At 46.3% G+C, this 24,190-nt stretch overlaps 2 protein-coding genes across 2 annotated transcripts in view; both read right to left on the bottom strand.

The window, feature by feature from the left end:
• Window positions 1-13,896, bottom strand: part of LOC132381579 (zinc finger protein 91-like) — a 29,844-nt gene extending 15,948 nt beyond the window's left edge. The window contains exons 1-4 of the mRNA XM_059951074.1: window positions 13,787-13,896; window positions 12,450-12,601; window positions 3,898-4,015; window positions 1,516-3,286 (exon numbers count right to left, since the gene is read on the bottom strand). Of these exons, the coding sequence (XP_059807057.1) occupies window positions 1,516-3,247 (1,732 nt within the window). The 5' untranslated portion in view covers window positions 3,248-3,286; window positions 3,898-4,015; window positions 12,450-12,601; window positions 13,787-13,896. The remainder of the gene's footprint in view (window positions 1-1,515; window positions 3,287-3,897; window positions 4,016-12,449; window positions 12,602-13,786) is intronic.
• The window catches only part of LOC132381578 (zinc finger protein 721-like), a 92,356-nt gene continuing 81,133 nt past the window's right edge, over window positions 12,968-24,190 (bottom strand). Inside the window, exon 9 of the mRNA XM_059951073.1 lies at window positions 12,968-18,882. Within this exon, the coding sequence (XP_059807056.1) occupies window positions 17,421-18,882 (1,462 nt within the window). The 3' untranslated portion in view covers window positions 12,968-17,420. The remainder of the gene's footprint in view (window positions 18,883-24,190) is intronic.

The following is a 24,190-nucleotide window of genomic DNA, read 5'->3' as shown; positions in this document are numbered from 1 at the left end:
ATCAACAGAGTCTGAAATAATTCCGGAGAACTGGAAAAAGGCAAATGTCACTCCACTCTTCAAGATGGAGAGGCAGAATTATAGGCCATTTTCAGTGGATGGGAAGCCTATTGCTAAGGATGCGATTTCGGAGTGCTCGGAAGCACATGACGAAATAGACCACAGTCAGCATGGTTTCCATAAGGAAAATCTTGCCTGACAAATCTGTTAGAATTCTTTGAGGAAAGAACCAAAACAGATGAAGAATTGGTGTACTTGGATTTGCAAAAGGTCTTTGACAAGGTGCCACTGGAGGCTGCTTAACAAGTTAAAAGCCCGTGATATTACAGAACTATACCAGCATGGTTCTGGGATCGAAAGACGTATCATATGAGAAGCCTTTACTCACTGGAATTTAGACGAATGGGGATGGGGGGGGGGGGATCTCATTGAAACCTATCGAACGTTAAAAGGCCTAGATAGCATGGATGTGGTGAGGATGTTCCCTGTGGTCGGGCTTCTACAACCAGAGGGCAGTGTCTTAGCACAGAGGGACATCCAATAGAACAGAAATGAAGGAGAATTTCTTTAGCTAGAAGGTGGTGAATCTGTGGAATTTCATTGGGTGTATTTAAAGTGGAGGTTGCTTAGTCAGGGCGTGAAACATTACAGGGAGAACGGCACTAAGAGAGAAATGGATCAGCCATGGTGAAATGGCAGAGCAGACTGGAGGGGCCGAATGGCCTTATTCTGCTCCTATGTCTTTAGGACGCTGAGCCAATGAAACCGACTCATCATAGATTGATCCAATAAGGAAAATAACAATAGAAATGGAGGATTTCCAGCGGACGGGCAGTGCCAACTCTGTGGAGACCAACAATCGTGGAAGTGAATGATCCCATGTTGAAAATGTGGAGATTACATCGGGATCCCAGCCAGCACAGGCTCCGTTCCCCGGGTTTAATCTTTGTTAACTGTTCATGGAGGAGCAGGGAAACAGAATGGATGTTCACACAAGTACTGAGTCGTGTTTACTACCAGAGCTAAAAGAGGTATTTATCAGTAAGTACAGATCCTTTCTGTGCCTAACTGGTCTTTATTATTGAGGATTTAAACCTTGTAGCACCACCTCACACTTCTCTTACGATTCACCTTTGTTCAGATGTTACACAGCACAACACTAAAACTTCTACCGAAACCGGTGGGTAGAATGGAGCCTGGTGCCACTGGCAGCAGGTTTACTCTGGGCGGAGACCAGAACACGAGTTTGGCCTCCTACTTCACTCCCAGAGTGTTACAGATTCAAAGGGCCTGTGACACGAATCTGATTTATTTCACACTGGTTCAGGAATATAAACGGCTGGTCCAGTTACAGGATTTACAGACACCGTCAGAAACAAATCCCAAACTGACCAGGGTTCAGTCCTTGGTCTGATCAGGTGTCAGGAACGGCAGAAAGCAACAGCCCAAAGTCACTGTGAACTCACCCGGAGTCTCGGTGACCGCAGTGTTTCAGTGTCAATGTGTCACACAGTTACACTTTCTCCTGGGTGTGAACCCGCTGGTGTTTCTCCAGGCGGAATGACCGTGCAAATCCCTTCCCACACACGGAGCAGGTGAACGGCCTCTCCCCGGTGTGAATGTACTTGTGTGCCTGCATTTGGGATAGCTGAACGAAGCCCTTCCCGCACACGGAGCAGGTGAACGGCCTCTCTCCGGTGTGAATCCGCTGATGGGTCAGCAGGTTGGCCCTCCGGATGAATCCCTTCCCGCAGTCAGAGCAGATGTACGGCCTCTCTCCGGTGTGAATTCGCTGGTGCATCATCAGTTCTGCTGAATGTTTGAATCGTTTCCCACACACGGAGCAGCCAAACGGCCTCTCCCCGGTGTGAATCCGCTGATGCGTCAGCAGGTTGGTTGACCGAATAAACCCCTTCCCGCACTCGGAGCAGACATACGGCCTCTCTCCGGTGTGAACTCGCTGATGCGTCTTGAGTTGTGCTGAGTGTATGAATCGTTTCCCGCATTGGGAGCAGCCGTACGGCCTCTCCCCGGTGTGGATCTGCTGGTGTCCCAGCAGGCTAGCTAAGCAGGTGAACCCAGTCCCACAGTCAGAGCAGGTGAACGGTCTCTCCCTGGTGTGTGTCCGCTGGTGTCGCAGCAGGTTGGATGACGTGGTGAAGCCCTTCCCACACTCCGAGCAGGAGAAGGGCCTCTCCCCGGTGTGGATCCGCTGGTGTCGCAGCAGGCTGGATAAGCTGGCGAAGCCGATCGCACAGGCAGAGCAGGTGAACGGCCTCTTCCCAGTGTGAACCTGCTGGTGGGTCGTCAGGCTTGTCAACTGTGCGAACCCCTTCCCACAGTCAGAACAAGTGAATGACTTCTCCCCAGAGTGAAACTGCTGGTGTTTTACCAGGTTGGCTGGCCAAGAGAACCCCCTCCCACATCGGGAGCAGCTGTACGGCTTCTGCCCGGTGTGAATCTGCTGGTGTGTCTGTAGGTGGGACAGCTGAGCGAATCCCTTCCCACAGTCAGAGCACGTATACGGCCTCTCCCCAGTGTGGATCTGCCGGTGTCGCTGCAGAGACGATAACCGGGCAAAGCTCCTCCCGCACTCGGTGCAGGCGAATGGCCTCTCCCCGGTGTGAAGCTGCTGATGGGTCAGCAGGTTTGAGGACCGGGTGAACCCCTTCCCACACTCGGAGCAGGTGAACGGCTTCTCCCCGGTGTGGCTCAGCAGGTGCGTCTGCAGTTGGGACGAGCGGTTAAACCTCTTCCCACACTCGGAGCAGGTGAACGGCTTCTCCCCGGTGTGGACCCGCTGGTGCATCTGCAGATCGTACGACCGAATGAACCCCTTCCCGCACTCGGAGCAGGCAAACGGCCTCTCCCCGGTGTGAGTGCGCTGGTGCAGCTCCAGATTGTAAAACTGATTAAATCCTTTCCCACACTTGGAGCAAGTGAACGGCCTCTCCCCGGTGTGGACCCGCTGGTGCCTCTCCAGATCAGATGTTGAATTGAAACCTTTCCTACACTCGGAGCAGGCGAACGGCCACTTCCCGGTGTGGACCCGCTGGTGCACCTCCAGGTTGGACGTCTGGCTGAACCCCTTCCCACACTCGGAGCAGGTGAACGGCCTCTCCCCGGTGTGGACCCGCTGGTGCCTCTGCAGATCAGATGGCCATTTGAATCCCTTCCCACACTCAGAGCACGAAAACGATTTATCCCCAGTGCGAGCCCGCTGTTGTCTCCTCGAATCAGATGACATAGTGAACGCTCATCGTGAAGTAGAAAGGTCTGTCTTCAGCTGGAACGTAGAACAGAGAACATTACAGCACAGGACTGGTCTTCACCTACTCTTCTACCCCCTCCCTCTCATTCGTGAGGCTAGTCTAAATGTATCTGCCTCTACCACCTTTGACAAGGTGTTCCACACATCACCCCTCTCTGTGTTAAAAAACCTTCTGTCATCCCCCCCCCCCCCACCATACTTTCATCCAATCACCTTCAAATGATGTATTAGCTATTTCCGGCCTAGGAAAACGTCTCTGGATATCCACTCGATCTATGCCTCTTATCGCCTTGTACCAATCTATTACCTCACATCTACCTTCTCCCCAAAGAGAAAAGTCCTAGCTCACTCATCCTTTCCTCATAAGACATGCTCTCTAGTCCAGCCAGCATCCTGGTAAATCTCCTCTGCTCCCTCTCCCTAAAATGAGGTGACCAGAACGGAACACGATGTTCCGAGTGTGACCTCAACAGGGTTTTACAAAGCCGCAACCCCTGACTAATGAAGGCCAACACACCATACGCCTCAGCCAGCCGACCAGTGAGGAACAGGAGTTTGATACTTTCAGGGGGAGTTTAAAGTTCAAAGCAGATTTATTATCAAAGCACATATACGTCACCACTTACAACACTGTTCTCCTGCTTGCACAATGTGCCTTCTTTTGCATGTAGGTTTTTTTGTCAGTCTTTATTTAGGAGTCATTTTTCATAAATTGTACTGAATTTCTTTATTTTCTGTGAATGCCTGCAAGAAAATGAACCTCAAGTTAGTACTTGGTGACATCAGTGTACTTTTGAAAATAAATTTGCTTTCACTTTGACTTGAGCACAAGATCAAGCCTGGCATTCCAGTGCAGATCAATAATCTCTAAGATTTATTCCCGGGGACAAATAATCGATCTGGGGTTGAGGGATTTTTGTTCTCGGGATGGACTGTAGAAGTGGGGTTGCTCTTGGAGCAGATGGTTGGGGTAGATCTGAGAGAGGGTAAAAACTTCACTCAGGAAACAGAGAGAAACTCTTTCCCTGGGCAGGAAGTACAAGAACTGAGGAACATAAGAACGTAGATCATTTGTAAAAGAACCAGAAGAAACCAAGACAAGAGGCATCTTTCCAAAGGACCTGTTTCTGTGCCTCATTACTATTTTAACCGCATCCTTTACTTTCCCACCTGATTCGGGTGAACATATTATCAGTTGTTATTTTTCAATGGGAATTAAACTTAATTCCCAATATTTGTACAAATATATGAAATTAGTTAATATATGAACATAGTCTACAAAAATACACAAAATATAATGAATTCTGGTTAATTGGTTCACATTGGGACCATTGAACTGCTGATGCTAAGTTAACAAATTTCACATCACATGCCGGTGATCATAAACCGGGTTCTGATTGTGAGTACATTCCAGCTGCTCCAATTAGCTGGTTTCACGGAAATACTTAAAATGGTGTAAAACAGAGAAACTACCATTTAATTGAGCTACAGATTCTGTGCTTCAATGAAATGCAGACAAATTAGAATACTACCTATGCTACTACTGTACAGTGCATTAGTTGCTAATAGTTACTGACAGAGGAATTCACCCAGTGTTTGCTGCCGCGCCAGGGAGGGGCAGCACCTCCGGTGAAGAGGTTTGTTGTGTCCATTCTGGGGCAGTCCATTCACCTTTGGTCCCCACTGGACTCTCAGCTCTCACCTGTGGCTCCAAGTAGCTATTTGCACACGACAGCGGCCGCTGCCTGACACACCATTCTGACAGGCAGGCTGCACCAGGCGAGGGTAGCCAGTGGGCCTTGTGCCCCAGTGAAACAGGGACGTGCCCGTTCTAGACCGTGGACGAGTTCTAACAGCCATTAAGGCGGCTCTGCTCCACTCTGTGGAGAGCAAAGGCCGTGGCAAGGCACAGAATTCATGGTCTATGAACCCATCCACACGGGGTTTTTTTGTTTCTCACACCCTTTCTGGCACCTCCAAGCCTGAATAATTGAGACCACAGTGGGCAATGTGTGGAAATACGTCCGAAACCCTCAAGTCTTTATGAATTCACAACTTTTGTGAAATATAAGGGGTTTCTTCTTTTATGTTACTGCTAAGGCTAATAAAAATGGCTTCTTTGTTACGTTAACTGCTGAGAAAGTGCTTCTCTCTCGCAGTCTGTTTGGGTTATAATTACTGATAATGAGAATTGCATTCATTTGCTAACCAATTGGGATAGATGTTATCCTTTTTTGTGTGTCTGTAATCTATTGTTTTCGCGGGCTTTGGGGAGAAGGAGCGATGGGGAGAGAGAGAGAGAGAGAGAGAGAGAGAGAGAGAGAGAGAGAGAGAGAGGAGATGCGGTGCTGTAAGCTGGGCGACGGAACGGACCCCCAGCGTGGGTCCGAGGCCCAGGGTCTTCAGTGAGGAGAGGAGACGAGGACAGACTCGTGTGGAGCGTCTGGTTGACCACCGTTGTTGGTCCCAGGTGGCGGGTCGAGGAGGTCGGAGGGAATCGCTTGGTGGCAAGAAGACGTCGTTAACTGAGCTCCAACAGTTGTGCACGAAGTGGTTGGACTTCGATAAGATTGGCAACTTTTATATTGTATCTCTAATTAGTTCTTAGTTCCGGTACGATCTATAAAGTGTAATCATTTAATCGCATATGGTGTACCGTCTGTTATTGAGCTTGGTGGGGACATCACACAAGCTGATTACCCAGTCTGGTGGGGCCGAAGGCTGCTCCCCCTAGACAGAAGCGAGCTGAGCGAGCCTGAGGCCTACCAGGGGCCTACAGAAATGTGACAAAATAGAACCGGTGAGATCCCAGAGTGATTCGCTAATTTGATGGAGGCTTATAGGAAGCTGTGTGTGTGTTTAATGACAAGGCGTGTGCTTATGGCAGGAATGTTACTAACAGTACTAACATTCTTGCAGGGAAGTTTGCTAGTGCTTCTTGGGGGGGTTTAAACTAAATTTGCAGGGGGCGGGGATCCAGAATGTGAGGGAGGATAGCGAGAGGAAGAATAAAGGGCAGGTGGGGACTACACAGTTCCGGAATATTAAGTGTGTAGTAGAGAAAGGTGAGGCGGAACAAGTGATAAGGAGGACACATGTACAGAGGGATGGTCTGACGGAACATGAAGTTAAATGTGCAGAAAGGATAAGTAAATTTAGGAAGGACAACAAAATTCTAGGGGCGTATAGCCTAATGGGAGTTCGGGGAGCTGGGTTAAGCACAATAGGCAGCGATTCGAACAGAGAGAGGAGAAATGGGCTAAAAGTTCTGTATCTGAATGCATGAAGTGTCAGAAATAAGGTGGATGAACTTGAAGCTCAGGTGCGAATGGGTAACTATGATGTTGTTGGGATAATGGAGACATGGCTGCAGGGAGATCAGACCTGGGAAATGAATGTACAAGGGTATATGTGCTATCGTAGGGACAGAAATGTGGGCAGAGGGGGTGGGGTGGCCCTGTTGGTGAGGAATGAGATTCAGTCCTTTGCAAGGGGGGACATAGGATCAGAAGTCCAGTCTGTGTGGATAGAACTGAAGAACATTAAGGGAAAAAGGACCCAAATGGGTGTTGTCTACAGGCCACCAAACAGTAGCATGGATATTGGGTGCGAGTTGAATAGGGAGTTTACATTGGCATGTGGCAAAGGTAATGTCGCAGTAGTTATGGGGGATTTCATGCAGGTGAACTGGGAGAATCAGTTTGGTGCTAGACCCCAGGATAGGGAGTTTGTAGAGTGCCTACGGGATGCATTCTTGGAACAGCTTGTATGAGAGCCGACCAGGGACAAGGCTATTCTGGATTTAGTGTTATGTAATGAACAGGATTTGATAAGCGATCTTGAAGTAAAGGAGCCATTAGGAGGTAGTGATCATAATATGATGTTTTTATCTGCAATTTGAAAAGGATAAGGGCAGATCGGAGGTGTCAGTGTTGCAGTTGAACAGGGGAAACTATGGAGCCATGAGGGAGGAGCTGGCCAAAGTTGACTGGATGGATATCCTAGCAGAAAAGACAGTGGAACAGCAATGGCAGGTATTCTTGGGAATAATGCACAAGGTGCAAAATCAGTTCATCCCCCGGAGAAGGAAGGATTCAAAGGGGGGAAAGGGGCCACAGTGGTTGACAAAGGAAGTCAGAGATTGCATAGCATTAAAAAAAAGGAAGTATGACAGAGCTAAGGTGAGTGGGTGGACAGATGATTGGGAAGTTTTTAAGGAACAACAGAACTTAACTAAAAAGGCAATACGGGAAGAAAAAATGAGGTACGAACGCAAGCTAGCCAGGAATATAAAGGAAGATAGCAAAAGCTTTTTTAGGTATGTGAAGAGAAAGAAGATAGTTAAGAACAATGTTGGGCCCTTGAAGAATGAATTAGGTGAAATTGTTATGGGAAACAGAAAAATGACAGAAGAATTTAATAAGTACTTTAGATCTGTCTTCACTAAGGAAGACACAAGCAATCTCCCAGATGTATGGATGGGCCAAGGACATAGGGTAACAGAGGAAATGAAACAGATTGACATTAGGAAGGAAACAGTGATGAGTAGACTGATGGGACTGAAGGCTGACAAATCCCCAGGTCCAGATGGTCTGCATCCTAGGGTACTAAAGGAGGTGGCCCTGGAAATTGTGGATGCATTGGTAATCATTTTCCAATGTTCCTTAGATTCAGGCTCAGTTCCTGAGGATTGGAGAATGGCTAATGTTATCCCACTTTTTAAGAAGGAGGGAGGGAGAAAACAGAGAACTATCGACCTGTCAGCCTGACAGTGGTGGTGGGGAAGATGCTAGAGTCCATTATTAAAGATGAAATAGTGGCATATCTAGATAGCAGTGATAGGATTGGGCCGAGCCAGCATGGATTTACTAAGAGTAAGTCATGCTTGACTAATCTGTTGGAGTTTTTCGAGGATGTAACCGGGAAGTTAGACGGGGCGGAGGAGATCCAGTGGATGTAGTGTACCTCGATTTTCAGAAGGCATTTGATAAGGTCCCACATAGGAGATTGATGGGTAAAATCAAAGCTCAGGGCATCGGGGGGAAGACATTGACATGGATAGAAAACTGGTTGGCAGATAGAAAGCAAAGGGTAGCGGTGAATGGGTGTTTCTCGGAATGGCAGGTGGTGACTAGTGGGGTGCCACAGGGCTCGGTATTGGGACCACAGCTGTTTACAATTTATGTCAACGATTTAGATGAAGGCATTGAGAACAACATCTGCAAATTTGCTGATGATACTAAGCTGGGTGGCAGTGTGACATGTGATGAGGATGTTAGGAGAATTCAGGGTGACTTGAATAGGCTGGGTGAGTGGGCAGATGACGATTAATGTGAATAAATGTGAGGTTATCCACTTTGGGAGTAAGAACAGGAAGGCAGATTATTATCTGAATGGTGTAGAGTTAGGTAAGGGAGAAATACAAAGAGATCTAGGAGTCCTCGTTCATCAGTCACTGAAGGTGAATGAGCAAGTGCAGCAGGCAGTGAAGAAGGCTAATGGAATGTTGGTCTTTATTACAAAGGGAATTGAGTACAAGAGCAAGGAAATCCTCTTGCATTTGTACAGGGCCCTGGTGAGAACACACCTGGAGTATTGTGTACAGTTTTGGTCTCCAGGGTTAAGGAAGGACATCCTGGCTGTAGAGGAAGTGCAGCGTAGATCCACAAGGTTAATTCCTGGGATGTCAGGACTGTCTTATGCAGAGAGGTTAGAGAGACTGGGCTTGTATACACTGGAATTAAGGAGATTGAGAGGGGATCTGATTGAAACATGTAAGATTATTAAGGGATTGGACAAGATAGAGGCAGGAAATATGTTCCAGATGCTGGGAGAGTCCAGTACCAGAGGGCATGGTTTGAGAATAAGGGGTAGGTCATTTAGGACAGAGTTAAGGAAAAACTTCTTCTCCCAGAGAGTTGTGAGGGTCTGGAATGCACTGCCTTGGAAGGTAGCGGAGGCCAATTCTCTGGATGCTTTCAAGAAGGAGCTAGATAGGTATCTTATGGATAGGGGAATCAAGGGATATGGGGACAAGGCAGGAACTGGGTATTGATAGTAGATGATCAGCCATGATCTCAAAATGGCGGTGCAGGCTAAAAGGGCCGAATGGTCTACTTCTGCACCTATTGTCTATTGAATGTTCTGACAACAGAGAGAAAAAAAGGACACAGCTGTCATGAGAAAGAAGTTTCTAAAGACAAATGGACTGACTGAAAAATAGGCACCAGGAATTGGAGACGTTTGCAGATAAAGGAGGAATGTTATTATGGAATGGGACAACCTAATTACTGTTCTCTGTAACAAGTATAAAAGTGGTTTGTTTGAGCTGTAAGACTGAAGCTCCTCTTCAACGATAATGTGTAGGGTAGCTTCCCTTGCAAGTAAATAACAAAATGCACTTATAGTTTAATCCACTCTAAATTTGTTGTAGTTTGTTACTGTGTTTTAGAAGACCTGGTCGACCGGTAACACAACAAACACATTTCTAAATTGTCTGACTGCTTATCAGTGGCAAAAACATCACTGCTTTTTGAACACAAACACACGCAAAGACACTGTTTAAAAACTGTTTGCTTTAAGCATGGTGTTTAACAGCCACACAAGTTCACATGACTGAGAGTATTTCAAAAGGATTCAGTAACAGTCTCCTGTATGTATTAAGTGACATAGAACCCCAAATCAAAGGGTTATTTTCTCCATAAGATTTTGTTTTTTTTTCAAAGACTTGTCCAAATCAGTGGCTACCCCAATTAACTGATAGACTGATTAAAATTTTTTTAACCTACAGCACAATACAGGCCCTTCGGCCCACACAGCTGTGCCGAACACGTCCCTACCTGAGAAATTACCTAGGGTTACCCATAGCCCTCTATTTTTCTAAACTCCATGTACCTATCCAGGAATCTCTTAAAAGACCCTATCGTTTCCACCTCCACCACTGCCACTGGCAGGCCATTCCATGCACTCACCACTCTCTGCGTAAAAAACTTATCCCCGACAACTTGGGAGAGGTTAAGGCTGCTATTTCAAATTTAAAAAACAGTAAGTTGCCAGGTGTGGATGGTCTGATTGCAGAAGTTTATAAGATGTTTTCTGACATCTTAGCTCCCTTTTTACTAAAATTGTTTTTAGAATGTATTGATAAAGAATTTCTTCCCACTTCTTTAACACAAGGTCTTATTACTTTAATTCCTAAACCAAGAAAAGATAAAATTACTTATCGATAATTGGCGTCCCTATTTGCCTTCTCAACAGTGATTATAAAATTCTGGCCCAAAACTTTGCTAACAGAATAAAAGTAGTCTTACCATTTATTATTGATGAAACAGAGTCAGGTTTCATGACGGGTCGTCCTATCTCTGATAACGTCAGGTTAGTTTTAGATCTTACTGATTATTCTCATCTTGTTCAACGCGATGGTTTTATACTGGTTTTAGATTTCTACAAAGCTTTTGATACTACTGAGCATCAGCTTATCCTCTCTGCTCTTGGTAAATTTGGATTTGGTCCATTATTGATTGAAACATATAAGATTATTAAGGGATTGGACACGCTGGAGGTAGGAAGCATGTTCCCGCTGATGGGTGAGTCCAGAACTAGAGGCCGTAGTTTAAGAAAAAGGGGTGGGCTATTTAGAACAGAGATGTGGAAAAACTTTTTCACCCAGAGAATGGTGGATATGTGGAATGCTCTGCCCCAGAAGGCAGTGGAGGCCAAGTCTCTGGATGCATTCAAGAGAGAGTTAGATAGAGCTCTTATAGATAGCGGGGTCAAGGGATATGGGGAGAGGGCAGGAACGGGGTACTGATTGTGGATGATCAGCCATGATCACAGTGAATGGCGGTGCTGTCTAGAAGGGCTGAATGGCCTACTCCTGCACCTACTGTCTATTATTTTGTAAGGCTGTTATGGCTTTGTACACGAATGCTAATAGTTCTTAATAGTTCTATAAAGTTGAAGTCAGGCACTTCACCGTGGCTTGATGTGAAATGGGGGGGGGGGGGGGGTGAGACAAGGTTGTCCTATCTCACCTTATTTATTCCTTTTATGTGCTCTGCTGCTCACCTATTCCATCGTCTAGTCCTCTAAAAGGCATTTCCTGGGCAAATTCCAATTTTCTGATTAGTCAGGATGCAGATGATACAACTTTTTTTAATGATGTTTCTGAAATTTCAATGGCTTTAAATTGTATTTCAGTTTTTTTCCAAAGTCTCAGGCCTCTGTTTAAATATTCACAAATGTGAATTGTTTCCTCTTAAAGGTTGCTCAATATATAATTAATAATATTCCAAAAGACAAAGTCACATGTTTGGGGATAACTATTGTTAAAAACAAATACATAAGGTGTGTGGATAATTTTCAACCTCTTATAGACAAAATCAAAAAACCAGTGGCTTCAAAGGGACGTATCTGTGAAAGGCTGGGTTTTGCTTTGTAAAGCAGAAGGTCTTTCCAGTCTTCCATCGAGTCTGCTCCGCCATTTCATCATGAGCTGATCCAATCTCCCCCTTTAGTCCCATTCCCCCGCCTTCTCACCATAACCTTTGATGCCCTGACTACTCAGGTACCTATCAATCGCTGCCTTAAATACACCCAGTGACCTGGCCTCCACTGCCCACCGTGGCAACAAATTCCACAGATTCACCACCCTTTTATATATATTAAACTCTCCCCTTATATGTCGATAAAAAAATCTGTAAATTGATAGACACCATGTTGTTTAATTTTTTATGGAAAAACAAAGTTCATTACATAAAAATCTGCTGTCATGCACAGTTATGACAAGGGGGGGGGGGTTTAAATTTTCTTGATTTTGACAGTCTTGATAACACTTTTAAAATTAATTGGATTAAACAATTTTTATGTAACTCTACTTCTATATGTATTCCTTCTTTTGTCTTTTCCCAGGTTGGTGGACTGAAATTTTTTTCTTTTATATAATTACGAAATAGACAAAGTTCCTCTCTGTTTATCTCAGTTTCATAAACAGACGCTGTTATCTTGGTCTTTGATTTACAAACACAATTTTTCTCCACAGTTACTTTATCTGGAATAACCACAACATATAAGAATAAATCTTTGTTTATAAAGGTTGGTTTGATAATAATATTTTGTTAGTTAAACAGTCATTTAGTTCAAGCGGTACTTTATTGAGTTATACTGAGTTCAAATCCACCTTTGAATTTCCTGTGACTCCAAAAGAATTTGCTGCTGTTATGGATGCAATTCCCTCTGGTGTAATTATGTTGTTTAGGAATACATCATATTTGGTAGTTGAATTACCCAGCTTGGATCCATCCAGTACAGCTGTAGGAAAGATTTGCTTTCCTGCATATTTAAAAAAAAGAGGTATTAGAAGTTTGTTTCAAAAAGACATTACAGTACCTCTATTCCTACAGCAGTTAGTTTTTGAAATAGTCACTTGGGGAATCTAAGGCGGAGGAGTATTTGGGGCTTATTTAATAAATTTTATTGAAAAATAAAATTAAAGAAATTTTATTTGAAATTACACATAGATATTATTCAACCAATGTTTATTTGACAAGGTTTAATTCTGATATCGAATAATCAGAAAGATATGTTCTTTTTTGTGGTTTATACCCAGACAATTTACTTCATCTGTTTTGGGATGGTGAATGTGTTAAAACACTTTGGGTTGATGTTTGTCAATTTATAGATTAATAAATTAATGTGGATTTTACTTTTTGTTTTGAAAATGTTTTAATTGGGTTTACTGATAATACCAAATCCCATAGGGATCATTGTTTTATCATAAATCTTTTGTTAATTTACAGCAAATTTTATATCCATGAATGCAAATCCAGTAATAAGAAACCTGCATTTATATTTTTTATGTCAGACTTCAAACTGTATATTAATACTCTGAAAACTTCCCATAAGCAGAAAGCTGTACAAATCTGTCAACAGTTCGGGTTATTTCTCCAAATGTTTTTGTTTTGTGACTCCTTTTACACATGGCCCCTTCTGTCCAACAGTATTTAGAGTGGATTTTCTCTTTTATTTGTGTATTTGAAGTTAATAGTTATATATTTGTTGTTGCTTGTGTGCGATTCCCTGAGTTTGTTAGCATATGTTTAGTGTTTTTGTTTCTGGTCAATAAGAAATATTTTTTAAAATCCTTCGAGTTTGTGCACCTTCCTCTCCCCTCTGCCCCCCACCTTTTTATTCTGGAGTCTTCCCCCTTGCTTTCCAGGCCTGAAGAGGGGTCTCAGCCCGAAACGTCGAGACGCTGCCTGACCTGCCGAGCTCCTCCAGCATTGTGATGCTCAGAAACTACAAACATGGCGTCGCTGCAAAACGCGCATGCGCGACATTCACCGCAATGCATCCTGGACCATGTTGGCAGGACAAAACCGCCACAGCGGCGCGGGCCGCGGTAAGATGGCGCCGTCCCGGTGCGGCGACCCGCGGGTTTTACTGGAATTGGACCGAGTGTCCCCCGGATTCAGCCTCAGCGCTGAAACATCCCACGGCCCGACGCTTTGCCCCTACCTGTTTTCCAGGGGCTTCACCTGGAAGATCCGCAGTGCCCGTGTTTCGGACGCGACGTCGGTCGTGCGCCTGCGCTCTGGGCCGCTTCAAATTACACCGGGTGCCCCCTGCTGGCGGAGGTTGGAAATGAAACTGGAGACCCTTTCATTCCCCAAAGGGACTGAGTTTTGAATCCCAGTTCTGTAGATTTCTTCTCCACCACAACCCAGTTTCTGTACCATGCACATGTCAGGATGCTCCCTACTACATATCTATAGAAGGACATATTTATAGATGCATCAGTAGAGGCATTGGATAGCGTTCCTGATTGTGTAGTGTCCAGCCCCTTGGTATGAATATCGTATTCTCCAACCTCCGGTAATTCCCTCCCTCTCCCTTCCCCCATCCCAGCTTCACTCTGTCTCCTAGATTTGACCACAGCATCTGCAGTGTACTTTTGTGGTTCCTGATTGTGTATTGCTCAAGATTTAGGGATCTGCAGAATCTCCTCTCAAACTTGTGGTGCATTTTGAAGTGAACAACAAACTAATTAAAATGGAATCAGCTGTTTCTGTTCTGATTCTCTATTAGTGCTCTGCTGGCAGTATGTTCTTTCAGCTCCTGTCCACCAATGAGCACGTGTAGCTGGTTGCTACGGTGCAGATGTAATATGTCTTATTCCATCCATTAGGAAAGGCTGACACTCTTCCGCCACAAAGTGTGGTCCATGATCACTAAGTGCCCTGGAGTACCAGCCTTGCGACTGTGCTTCTCAATACATCAACAGTGTGTGGGGCTGTAGAGGAGAGGATTGGGAACATTCCTGGCCACTCTGTAGCTTCACTGATTACTACCAAGAAATGTGAGCCCACAAATGGTCCAGCGAAGTCCTCCTGATATTTAACCCCGTTCACAGTTACTGTTCTGTAGATTTGCTAAGTGTTCCCGCAGAAAAAGGATCTCAGGGCTGTATGTGGTGACGTGTATGTACTCAGACGATAAATTTTATTTTGAACTTTGAGTATACCCACAATCATGACACAGCTAGGAATGCCATCAAAAATCTTTACAGATTCTTTTTCAAATCGCAAGCTTTCTGGGAAACCTGAACTTTGTTCTGCTGAGTTGGTCACAGGGAGCAAGTTCTGCAAAAGAGACTCGTTGATCAGAGGTGGAAGGTGTAGTTGACTCACTGTCCCACCCTTGTCCAGGAGCAGCACAGGCCCCTCCCCTCACCGGTGCCAGAAGCCCCTCTGCCACTGGAGGCAGTTGGTAAAATTCCATCTTCCCCAGACGTACAGGTGCAATTCTACTCTGACATCACAGAGAGCATCCTCGCATCAGCCATTACTGCCTGGCTTGGAGCAGAAACCTCTCACAAAATAGGAAACTACAGCAAACAGTCAGGTCACCAGAAAAGGCCTACCATCATCGCAGGCCTCGTATGTGTCCAGCATAAAGAAGCAGGTTGGTAAATTCACTGCTGACACGACCCAGCATGCAGATTACTTTTTTGAAAAGCTCCCTTCTGCAAAGTGCTATAATGCTATTAAAACAAAACCATGAAATCTCCAAAATCTCTTACGTACCACTCTATTTACCACTGCACTTTAAAGTGCATTTTATAGTAACACTTAAACAGTAAATTTATGCTGGCATTTAAGTATTTTTGCATATTTCAATACATAATTCATCCTTTAACCTTCAATTTTATTTTTATACAATTCTTTATAATTACTGAAGTGTTGACTTGATGAGAGGTGACCTGATAGAGGTGTACAAGATGATGAGGGGCATTGATCGTGTGGATAGTCAGAGGCTTTTCCCCAGGGCTGAAATGGTTGCCACAAGAGGACACAGGTTTAAGGAGCTGGGGAGTAGGTACAGAGGAGATGTCAGGGGTAAGTTTTTTACACAGAGAGTGGTGAGTGTGTGGAATGAGCTGCCGGCAACGGTGGTGGAGGTGGATACGATAGGGTCTTTTAAGAGACTTTTAGATAGGTACATGGAGATTAGAAAAATAGAGGGCTATGGGTAACCCTAATAATTTTTAAGGTAGGGACATGTTCAGCACAACTTTGTGGGCCAAAGGGCCTGTACTGTGCTGTAGGTTTTCTGTGTTTCCATGTTGTTTTTTGTTGCACACTGATCCCTGACTAACGCCACAGGAAAATGCTAATAGACGTGCACCCAATAGCCAATCACATGGCAGCAACACTATGTATGCAGACACTGTCAAGACGTTCAGTTGTTCAAACTGAACATCAGAATGGGGAAAAACTGTGACCTAAGGGACTTTGACCGTGGAAGATTTGTTGGCTTGAGTTTCATTTCAGAAACTGCAAAATCTCCCGGGACTTTCATGCATAACAGTCTCCAGAGATTACAGAGAATGGAGTGAGAAGCAAGGAAAAATTCCAGTCAGCGACAGTTCCGTTGTTACCGAGAGAGGTCAGAGGAGAATGGCCAGACTGGTTCAAGCTGACAGGAAGGTGACCACACAACAGTGGAGCGCAGAAGAGCATCTCCGAATGTATAACACATCGAACCATGAAGCAGATAGACCATAGCAGCAGAAGACCACAAACATACAGTCAGTGGCCATTGAGGTAAATGTACAAGGCAAATAGGTGATCCTTGACCCCAACCTGTGGATTCTGACCCCCCCCGAACATTCAGCTGATGCCTGATGGGCACGATCTATCCAGAGTCCATGGTAATAGTGGACCGTGTGGATGAAAAATTTAGAAACATTCCCGCTGCACAAGGTTCATTACATCAGGAAATATCAAGGAGGAGTTTAGATGTTCTCCTACTAATCCACTTAGTTAGTAACCCATAGGGAGTAAATTTGACTTCCTGTCATCAAAAAGGTGAATTTTGGGTTTGTCCAGAGGATTTAGTTAACAAAGGGTTGACAGATTGTGGGTTTATTTCTTATGATGATTGTTCTCTAATTATTTTGCCTGTCGTTAACAGGACATTCCTGAAATTTGCTCTGGTGAATGATACTTATTCCATTGCTAATTCAAGCACAAATTGTAAGAAAGAATCTTTAATTTGCAGTTTGATTAATGTTTTGTGCAAGTATTACCCAAACCAATTGTGAAACCACCTGTTGAACTCAAAGTATACATCAATGATTCTGCTGAGGGCTTCATCCCACCCTTCCACCTGTCCATCATTTTACTGCAGAGTGGGATAGAGTTATTAACCAGAATGAAGCTATTATTAGACAATGGGATGAACTATCCAAGATAGTGCAGATTTAGCAAATTATGTTTTGCAGAATTCACCCTTTTGGAGTAAAGTTTGGACCAGGGGACTGACGTTAATGGATTTGTGTTATTTCACATCTTGTTCTGCTCTTTGTTTTAATAATCACCCAATGTGTTTTGCAATGGCAACTAAACAATTTAAGTGTTTGTGTGCTAAATGCCATTCCAAGTCTCTTCTGGGTGATTTTCTCTGACTCGCTGGTGCTGGAGCAGATTTAACGACTGCACGAATCCCTTCCCGCTCTCGGAGCGAGTGAGCGGCCTCTCCCCGGTGTGAATCTGCTGGTGTCTCTGCAGGTGGGATGACTGTGCAAATCCCTTCTCACTCTCGGAGCGAGTGAGTGGCCTCTCCCCGGTGTGAGTGTGTCGGGGCCTCATCAGGCTGGATGATTCACTGAAGGTGAACAGTTTCTTCTGGTGTGAATCCGCTGGTGGGTCCGCAGATGAGAAGACCGGGTGAATCCCTTCCCGCACTCGGAGCAGGTGAACGGCCTCTCCCCGGTGTGGACCTGCTGGTGGGTCCGCAGATGAGAAGACCGGGTGAATCCCTTCCCGCACTCGGAGCAGGTGAACGGCCTCTCCCCGGTGTGGATGCGTTGGTGTGTCTGCAGGTGGGATGAGTGAGTGAATCCCTTCCCGCACTCAGTACAAGTGAACGGTCTCTGTACAGTGTGAACGTGCTGGTGGCTCGTCAGTTTGGAAGCCTCAGCGAAGCCCTTCCCGCAGACGGAACAGGTGAACGGTTTCTCTCCGGTGTGAACGTGCTGGTGGCTCGTCAGGCTGGACGAGTCGGTGAATCCCTTCCCACACTCAGAGCAGACGAACGGCTTCTCCCCAGTGTGAATTCGTTTGTGCGTCTGCAGGTGGGAGGACTGAGTGAATCCCTTCCCGCACTCGGAGCAGGTGAACGGTCTCTCTCCAGTGTGAATGTGTTGGTGCCTCTTTAGTCTGGACGAGTCTGTGAACCCCTTCCCACACTGGGAGCAGGTGTACGGCCTCTCTCCAGTGTGAGTCCGCTGGTGTATCAGCAGGTGGGACGACTGGGTGAAGCCCTTCCCGCACTCAGAGCAGGTGAACGGCTTCTCCCCAGTGTGAAGTCGCTGGTGGGTCAGCAGGCTTGACGCCCTTGCGAAAGTCTTCCCGCACTCGGAGCAGATGAATGGCTTCTCCCCGGTGTGAGTGCGCTGGTGTATCTCCAGGTGGGATAACTGACTAAATGCTTGTCCACACTCAGAGCAGGTGAACGGCCTCTCCCCAGTGTGCACCCGCTGGTGCTTAAGTAGGCTGGACGTACACGTGAATCCCTTACCACAATCGAAGCAGGTGAACAGCCTCTCCCCAGTGTGAACCTGCTGGTGTCTCAGCAGATCATGTGGCCAACTAAATCCCTTCCCACACTCGGAGCAGATGAATGGCTTCTCCCCGGTGTGAATCTGCTGGTGTCTCTGCAGGTGGGACGACTGGGCGAAGCTCTTCCCACACTCGGAGCAGGTGAACGGCCTCTCGCCGGTGTGAGTGCGCCGGTGGATCTCCAGGTTGGACAAGTGACTGAATCGTTTCCCGCACTGGGAGCAGGCCAGAGGCCTCTCCCCGGTGTGGGCCCGCCTGTGCTTAAGCAGGCTGGACGTGCACATGAACCCCTTTCCGCACTCGTAGCAGGTGAACGGCCTCTCCCCGGTGTGGACCCGCTGGTGTACCTGCAGGTGAGACGGCCATTTGAATCCCTTCCCACACTCAGAGCACGAGAACGATTTATCCCCGGTGCGAGCCTGCTGTTGTCTCCTCGAATCAGATGACATAGTGGACGCTTCCCTCTCAGCATGAAGTAGAAAGGTCTGTCTTCAGCTGGAACGCAGAACAGAGAACATTACAGCACAGGACTGGGCCTTCAGCCACAGTCTTCACCTACTCTTCCCTCCCACATCCCCCTCATCCGTGAGGCTAGTCTAAATGCCCCTAATGTATCTGCCTCTATCAGCACCCCGGGCAGGGCGTTTCACACCCCCACCATTCTCTGTGTAAAAAAACTCACCTGTCATGCCCCTCTGTACTTTCCTCCAATCACCTCCAAACTATGCTCCCTTCTATTAGCCATTTCCACCCTCTGGCTGTCCACTCAACCTATGCCTCTTATCATCTTGTCCACCTCCACCAGGGCACCTCCCATCCTCCTCCTCCTCCTGTCGCTTCACTCAACCCCTCCCCTAATCCGGCCAGCATCCCGGTAAATCTCCTCTGCGCTCGCTGTAAATCTTCCACATCCTTCCGAGAATAAGGCAACCAGCAACGGACACAGGTTTCCAAATGCGATCCAACCAGAGTTCTGCAGAACTGCAACGATGCCCATGGCTCCTGAACCCACAAGGGCCAACGCACCAAACACCTTCTTGAACACCCCATCAATTTGGAAAATTATACTGCAAGATCTAAAAATATTGGAGCAGAATTAGACCACTCGGCCCATTGAGTCAGTTCTGCCATTTGATCATGGCTGATCCAATCCCCATTCTCTGTACCTTTTCACGACGTGACATCAAAAATTTATCAACCTCCATTTTAAATACACTAAATAACCTGGCTTCCACAGCAATGAATGCCACAGATTTACCACCTCTGGTCCTTGACTACCCCCACTATAGGAAACATCCACTCCACATCCAATCTATCGAGGCCTTTCAACATTCGGTAGGCTTCAACGAGACAATCTCCCATTGTTCTGAATTCCAATGAGTACAGGCCAGAGCCATCAAATGCTCCTCATGTGACCAGCCTTTCAATCCCGAAATAATTTCTGCCAACCTGCTTTGAACCCTCTCCAAAGTCAGCACATCCTTTCTTGAATAAGGGGCCCAAAACAGCTCACAATACTCCAAGGGAGGCCTCGCCCGAGCCTTACAAAGCCTCAGCATTACATCCCTGTTTTTTTATTCTAGTCCCCTCGAAATAAATACTGACATAGCGTTTACCTTCCTCAACCCCAACTGACTCAACCTGCAAGTTAACTATTAGTCCCTTTGGACTTCGGAGTTTTGAATTTTCTCCCCGTGAGAAAATAGTCTGTGCTTTTATTCCTTCTGCCAAAGTGCATGACCACACACTTCCTGGCACTGTATTCCACCTGCCAGTTCTTTGCCCATTCTCCTAATCTGTCTAAGTCCTTCTGTAGCCTCTCTACTTCTTCAACATGACCTGTCCCTCCACCTACTGTCCTCAAACTTGGCCACAAAGCCATCAATTCCATCATCCAAATCGTTGACATATACCATGAAAAGAAGCGGTCCCAACGCCTCTCGTCACCAGCAGCCCAACCAGTAAAGACTCCGTTTATTCCGCTCTTTGCCTCCCGCCAATCAGCCAATCCCCTATCCATGCAAGTCTCGTTCCTGCAACACCACGGGCCTTCAGCAGCCTCGTGTGCAGCTTCTGAAAATCCAACTACACCACATCAACTTTGTCTATGCTGCTTGTTATTTCCAAAAGATTTGTCCGGCAAGATTTTCCCTTGAGGAAACCGCGCTGACTCAGGCCTGTTTTATCACGTGCCTGCAAGTACCCCGAGACCTCATCCTTAATAATGGACTCCAACTTCTTCCCAGCCACTGAGGTCGGGCTAACTGGCCTGTAATTTTCTTTATTCTGCCTCCCTCCCTTCTTGAAGAGTGGAGTGACATTTGCAATTTTCCAGTCTTCCGGAATTATGCCAGATTCTAGCGATTTTTGAAAGACCATTACTGATCCCTTCACAATCTCTCCACTATTCAGCTCATTCATCATTTCCTTAACATGGAATTAAAATGGGTGGCCACTGGGAGGTACTGCTTCCTCTTGTCGGTGCTCGGCGAAACGGTCTCCCTATCTACACTGTGTCTCTCTGAAATACACTGGGAGCACTGAATACAGTAGGTGACCCCAACAGACTCACAGGTGAAGTGTTGCCTCACCCGGAAGGGCCGTTGAGGGCCCTGAATGGTAGTGACGGAGGAGGTGTAAGGGCAGGTGTAGTACTTGTTCCACTTGCCAGGAGGAGGATCAGTGAGGAGGGACGAATGGGCAAGGGAATTGTGTAGAGAACGATCCCTGCGGAAAGCAGGAAACTGGGGGTGGGTGGGGGGGAGATATGGCTGGTGGTGGGATCCCGTTGGAGATGGTGGAAGCAGACCACGAGATACAAGAGCAGAATCAGGATATTTGGCCCATCGTGGCAGATCCAATTTTCCTCTCGGCCCCAGTCTCCTGCCGTCTCCCCATATCTTGACCAGTCAAGACCCCATTAACCTCGGCCTTAAATATAAAGGCTCGGTCTCCACAGCTGCCTGTGGCGACAAATTCCGCAGATTCATCACCATCTGGCTAAAGAAATTCATCCTCAGCTCTGTCCTAAAAGGATACCCTCCATTCTGAGGCTGTGTCGTCTGCTCTTAGACTAACCCACCAAAGCAAACATCCTCTTCACATCCACTCTATCAAGGCCTTTCACCATTCAATAAGATCACCCCTCATTCTTCTGAATTCAGGCCCAGAGCTATCAAATGCTCGTCATATGACAATCCTGGAATCATTTTTGTGAACCTCCTTTGAACCCTCTCCAGTGATGAAGTTTTAAGGATATTGAGAGAAATAAGAAATGACTCTTGGACTCTTGTAAATAACGGGTTAAAATTGAGCGCAAACTTATGTACGCTCTGTTCTGGGTACTGTGTGAACTCCTGCTTGTCCTTCACTTAATAATCTGCCTGCCGCTGGTTATAGATTAACGACTCCTGAGAATGTTATGTTCTGGGGGTTGGGTTCTAGTTATTAAATAATCAAGTTTTGCTCCAACAGACTTGGTGGGAATACCAGCTGAACTTAGTGCTCTTTGTCTTTCAAGTTCTATGAATTGTAACGTGTCTGCATGTTAGACAGAGGTCCGGTTCGAGCCCCCAGAGGGAGAGGAACTCTGTTCCCCTTTCGTGTAGCTCTGCACCTCTCGCCACCAGCTGAGTTTGAACAAATAAACTGGCGAAAAGGGTAAAGAACCGCTTGTGGTGTTGTTATCGGTCAGGCGAATCAAGTTACACCAGTTTCAGCACATCCTTTTTAAGACAAGGAGCCCAAACCGGCTCACAATACTCCAAGTCAGGCCTCACCAGGGCTTTATGAAGTCTCAACATTACATCCTTGCTTTTATATTCTTGTCCTCTTGGAATGAATGCTAACATTGCATTTGCCTTCCTCACCACAGACAACCTACAAATTAATCTTTAGGGAATCCTGCACAAAGATCGCAAGTCCCTCCGCACCTCAATTTTTTGTATTTTCTCTCCATTTAGAAAAGATTCAACCCTTCCGTTTTTTCTACCAAAGTACACTTCCCGACTCAGCACTGTATTCCCCCACCATTTCTTTGCCCACTCTCAATCCTTCTGTAGCCTCTCCACTACACGACCCTCCACCTACCTTCATATCGTCTGTAAACTTTGCAACAAAGCCATGAAAAAAGCGACAAAATGGACTTTTAACATCGTAAACCAGCAGGCTGTCATTATAGCGCAAACACGAGGAAATCTGCAGATGCTGGAAATTCAAACAGCAACACACACAGAATGCTGGTGGAACACAGCAGGCTAGGCAGCATCTATAGGGAGAAGCGATGTCAATGTTTCGGGCCGAGACCCCTCATCAGGACTAACCGAAAGGAAAGACAGTAAGAAATTTGAAAGTAGGAGGGGGAGGGGGAAATGCGAAATGATAGGAGAAGACCAGAGGGGGTGGGATGAAGCTCAGAGCTAGAAAGGTGATTGGCTAAAGGGATACAGAGCTGGAGAAGGGAAAGGATCATGGGACGGGAGGCCTCGGGAGAAAGTGGGGGGGGGGGGGGGGAAGGAACACCAGAGGGAGATGGAGAACAGGCAAACAACTAAATATGTCAGGGATATATTCTCCCTATAGATGCTGCCTGGCCTGCTGTGTTCCACCAGCATTTTGTGTGTGAGGCTGTTATGTCTTCTGCTCGCTGTGAAAATGGGAGGGGGGGGGGAAAGACACCTCCCTGTCCCTTAATAGGGAGGGAGAGAACCAGTGGTTTGTCGAATGTTGGATGAAATATGAAGCCTTTGGGGTAACTTTGGTCTGTGCCTTTGAGATTGCTTAGCACACGCTTGGGCTCGGTGACAGTACCGATGCGCTTTTTTTTGCTGGTGGGGGAGGGGGATCATTGCTTGCTGCCGCTTACGTGCGGGGGGGGGGGGGGGACTTTAGGGTTCTCATGTTCAACTGTCCTTCATTCTTTGGGGGCACTTCTGTTTTTGTGGATGCTTGTGAAGAAAAAGCATTTCAGGATGTATATTGTATACATTTCTCTGACATTAAATTGGACCATCATCCAAATTATTGACATATCACATAAAAAGAATCCAGTCCCAACACAGACCCCTGTGGAACACTGTCACTGGCAGTTAGCCAGAAAAGACTCCCGCTATTCCCATTCTTTGCCTCCTGCCAATCTGCCACTGCTTCATCCATGCTGGACTCTTTCCCTGTAACACTGTGGATGAAGAATTATGTGCTGGAAGTGGAGACTGGAGGGGTGGTAGGTGAGGACAAGAGGAACCCAATCCCTGGTAGGGTGGCAGAGGGATGGGGTGAGAGCAGACGTATGTGAAATGGTTGAGGGCACCACCAATCTCTCCTTCCTACAGAAGCACTGAGAAAAGTGAGTGGCATTTTTAGAAGTGACAGAGTGGAAAGGGGAATAGTCCAGTTAGCTGAGAGAGTCAGTGGGCTTATGAAAGATGATATGACAGGGTCTATATCCCCGAAGGACTTGTTTCTGTGCTGTGGTGCTCCTTCACTCTATTTTACCCACATCCTTAATTTTCCCACGAGATGAGCATACAAGGGGTGATTGATATGTTTGTGGCCTAAGTTAGAATGAGTCAATTTTAGAAAACCCAGCTCATTTATTTTTCAACATAGTCCCTCCAACATGCACACACTTAGTCCAGCGGTCATAGGTAAGTTCATGGAGATGAGTTATTAACTTCAAACTTTCTGCATTATCACTCAGTTGAACTGCATGTGCACATAACAGGAGTGTCTTGGAACTCCAGGTGGTCCACAGCAGGGCTGATTGATAAGTTCTTGGTCTAAGGTGGAAGGAGTAGGC

The sequence above is a fragment of the Hypanus sabinus genome, chromosome 26 (genome assembly GCF_030144855.1).
Source record: "Hypanus sabinus isolate sHypSab1 chromosome 26, sHypSab1.hap1, whole genome shotgun sequence".
Lineage (NCBI taxonomy): Eukaryota > Metazoa > Chordata > Chondrichthyes > Myliobatiformes > Dasyatidae > Hypanus > Hypanus sabinus.
This window is presented reverse-complemented; position numbering and strand designations above follow the sequence as displayed.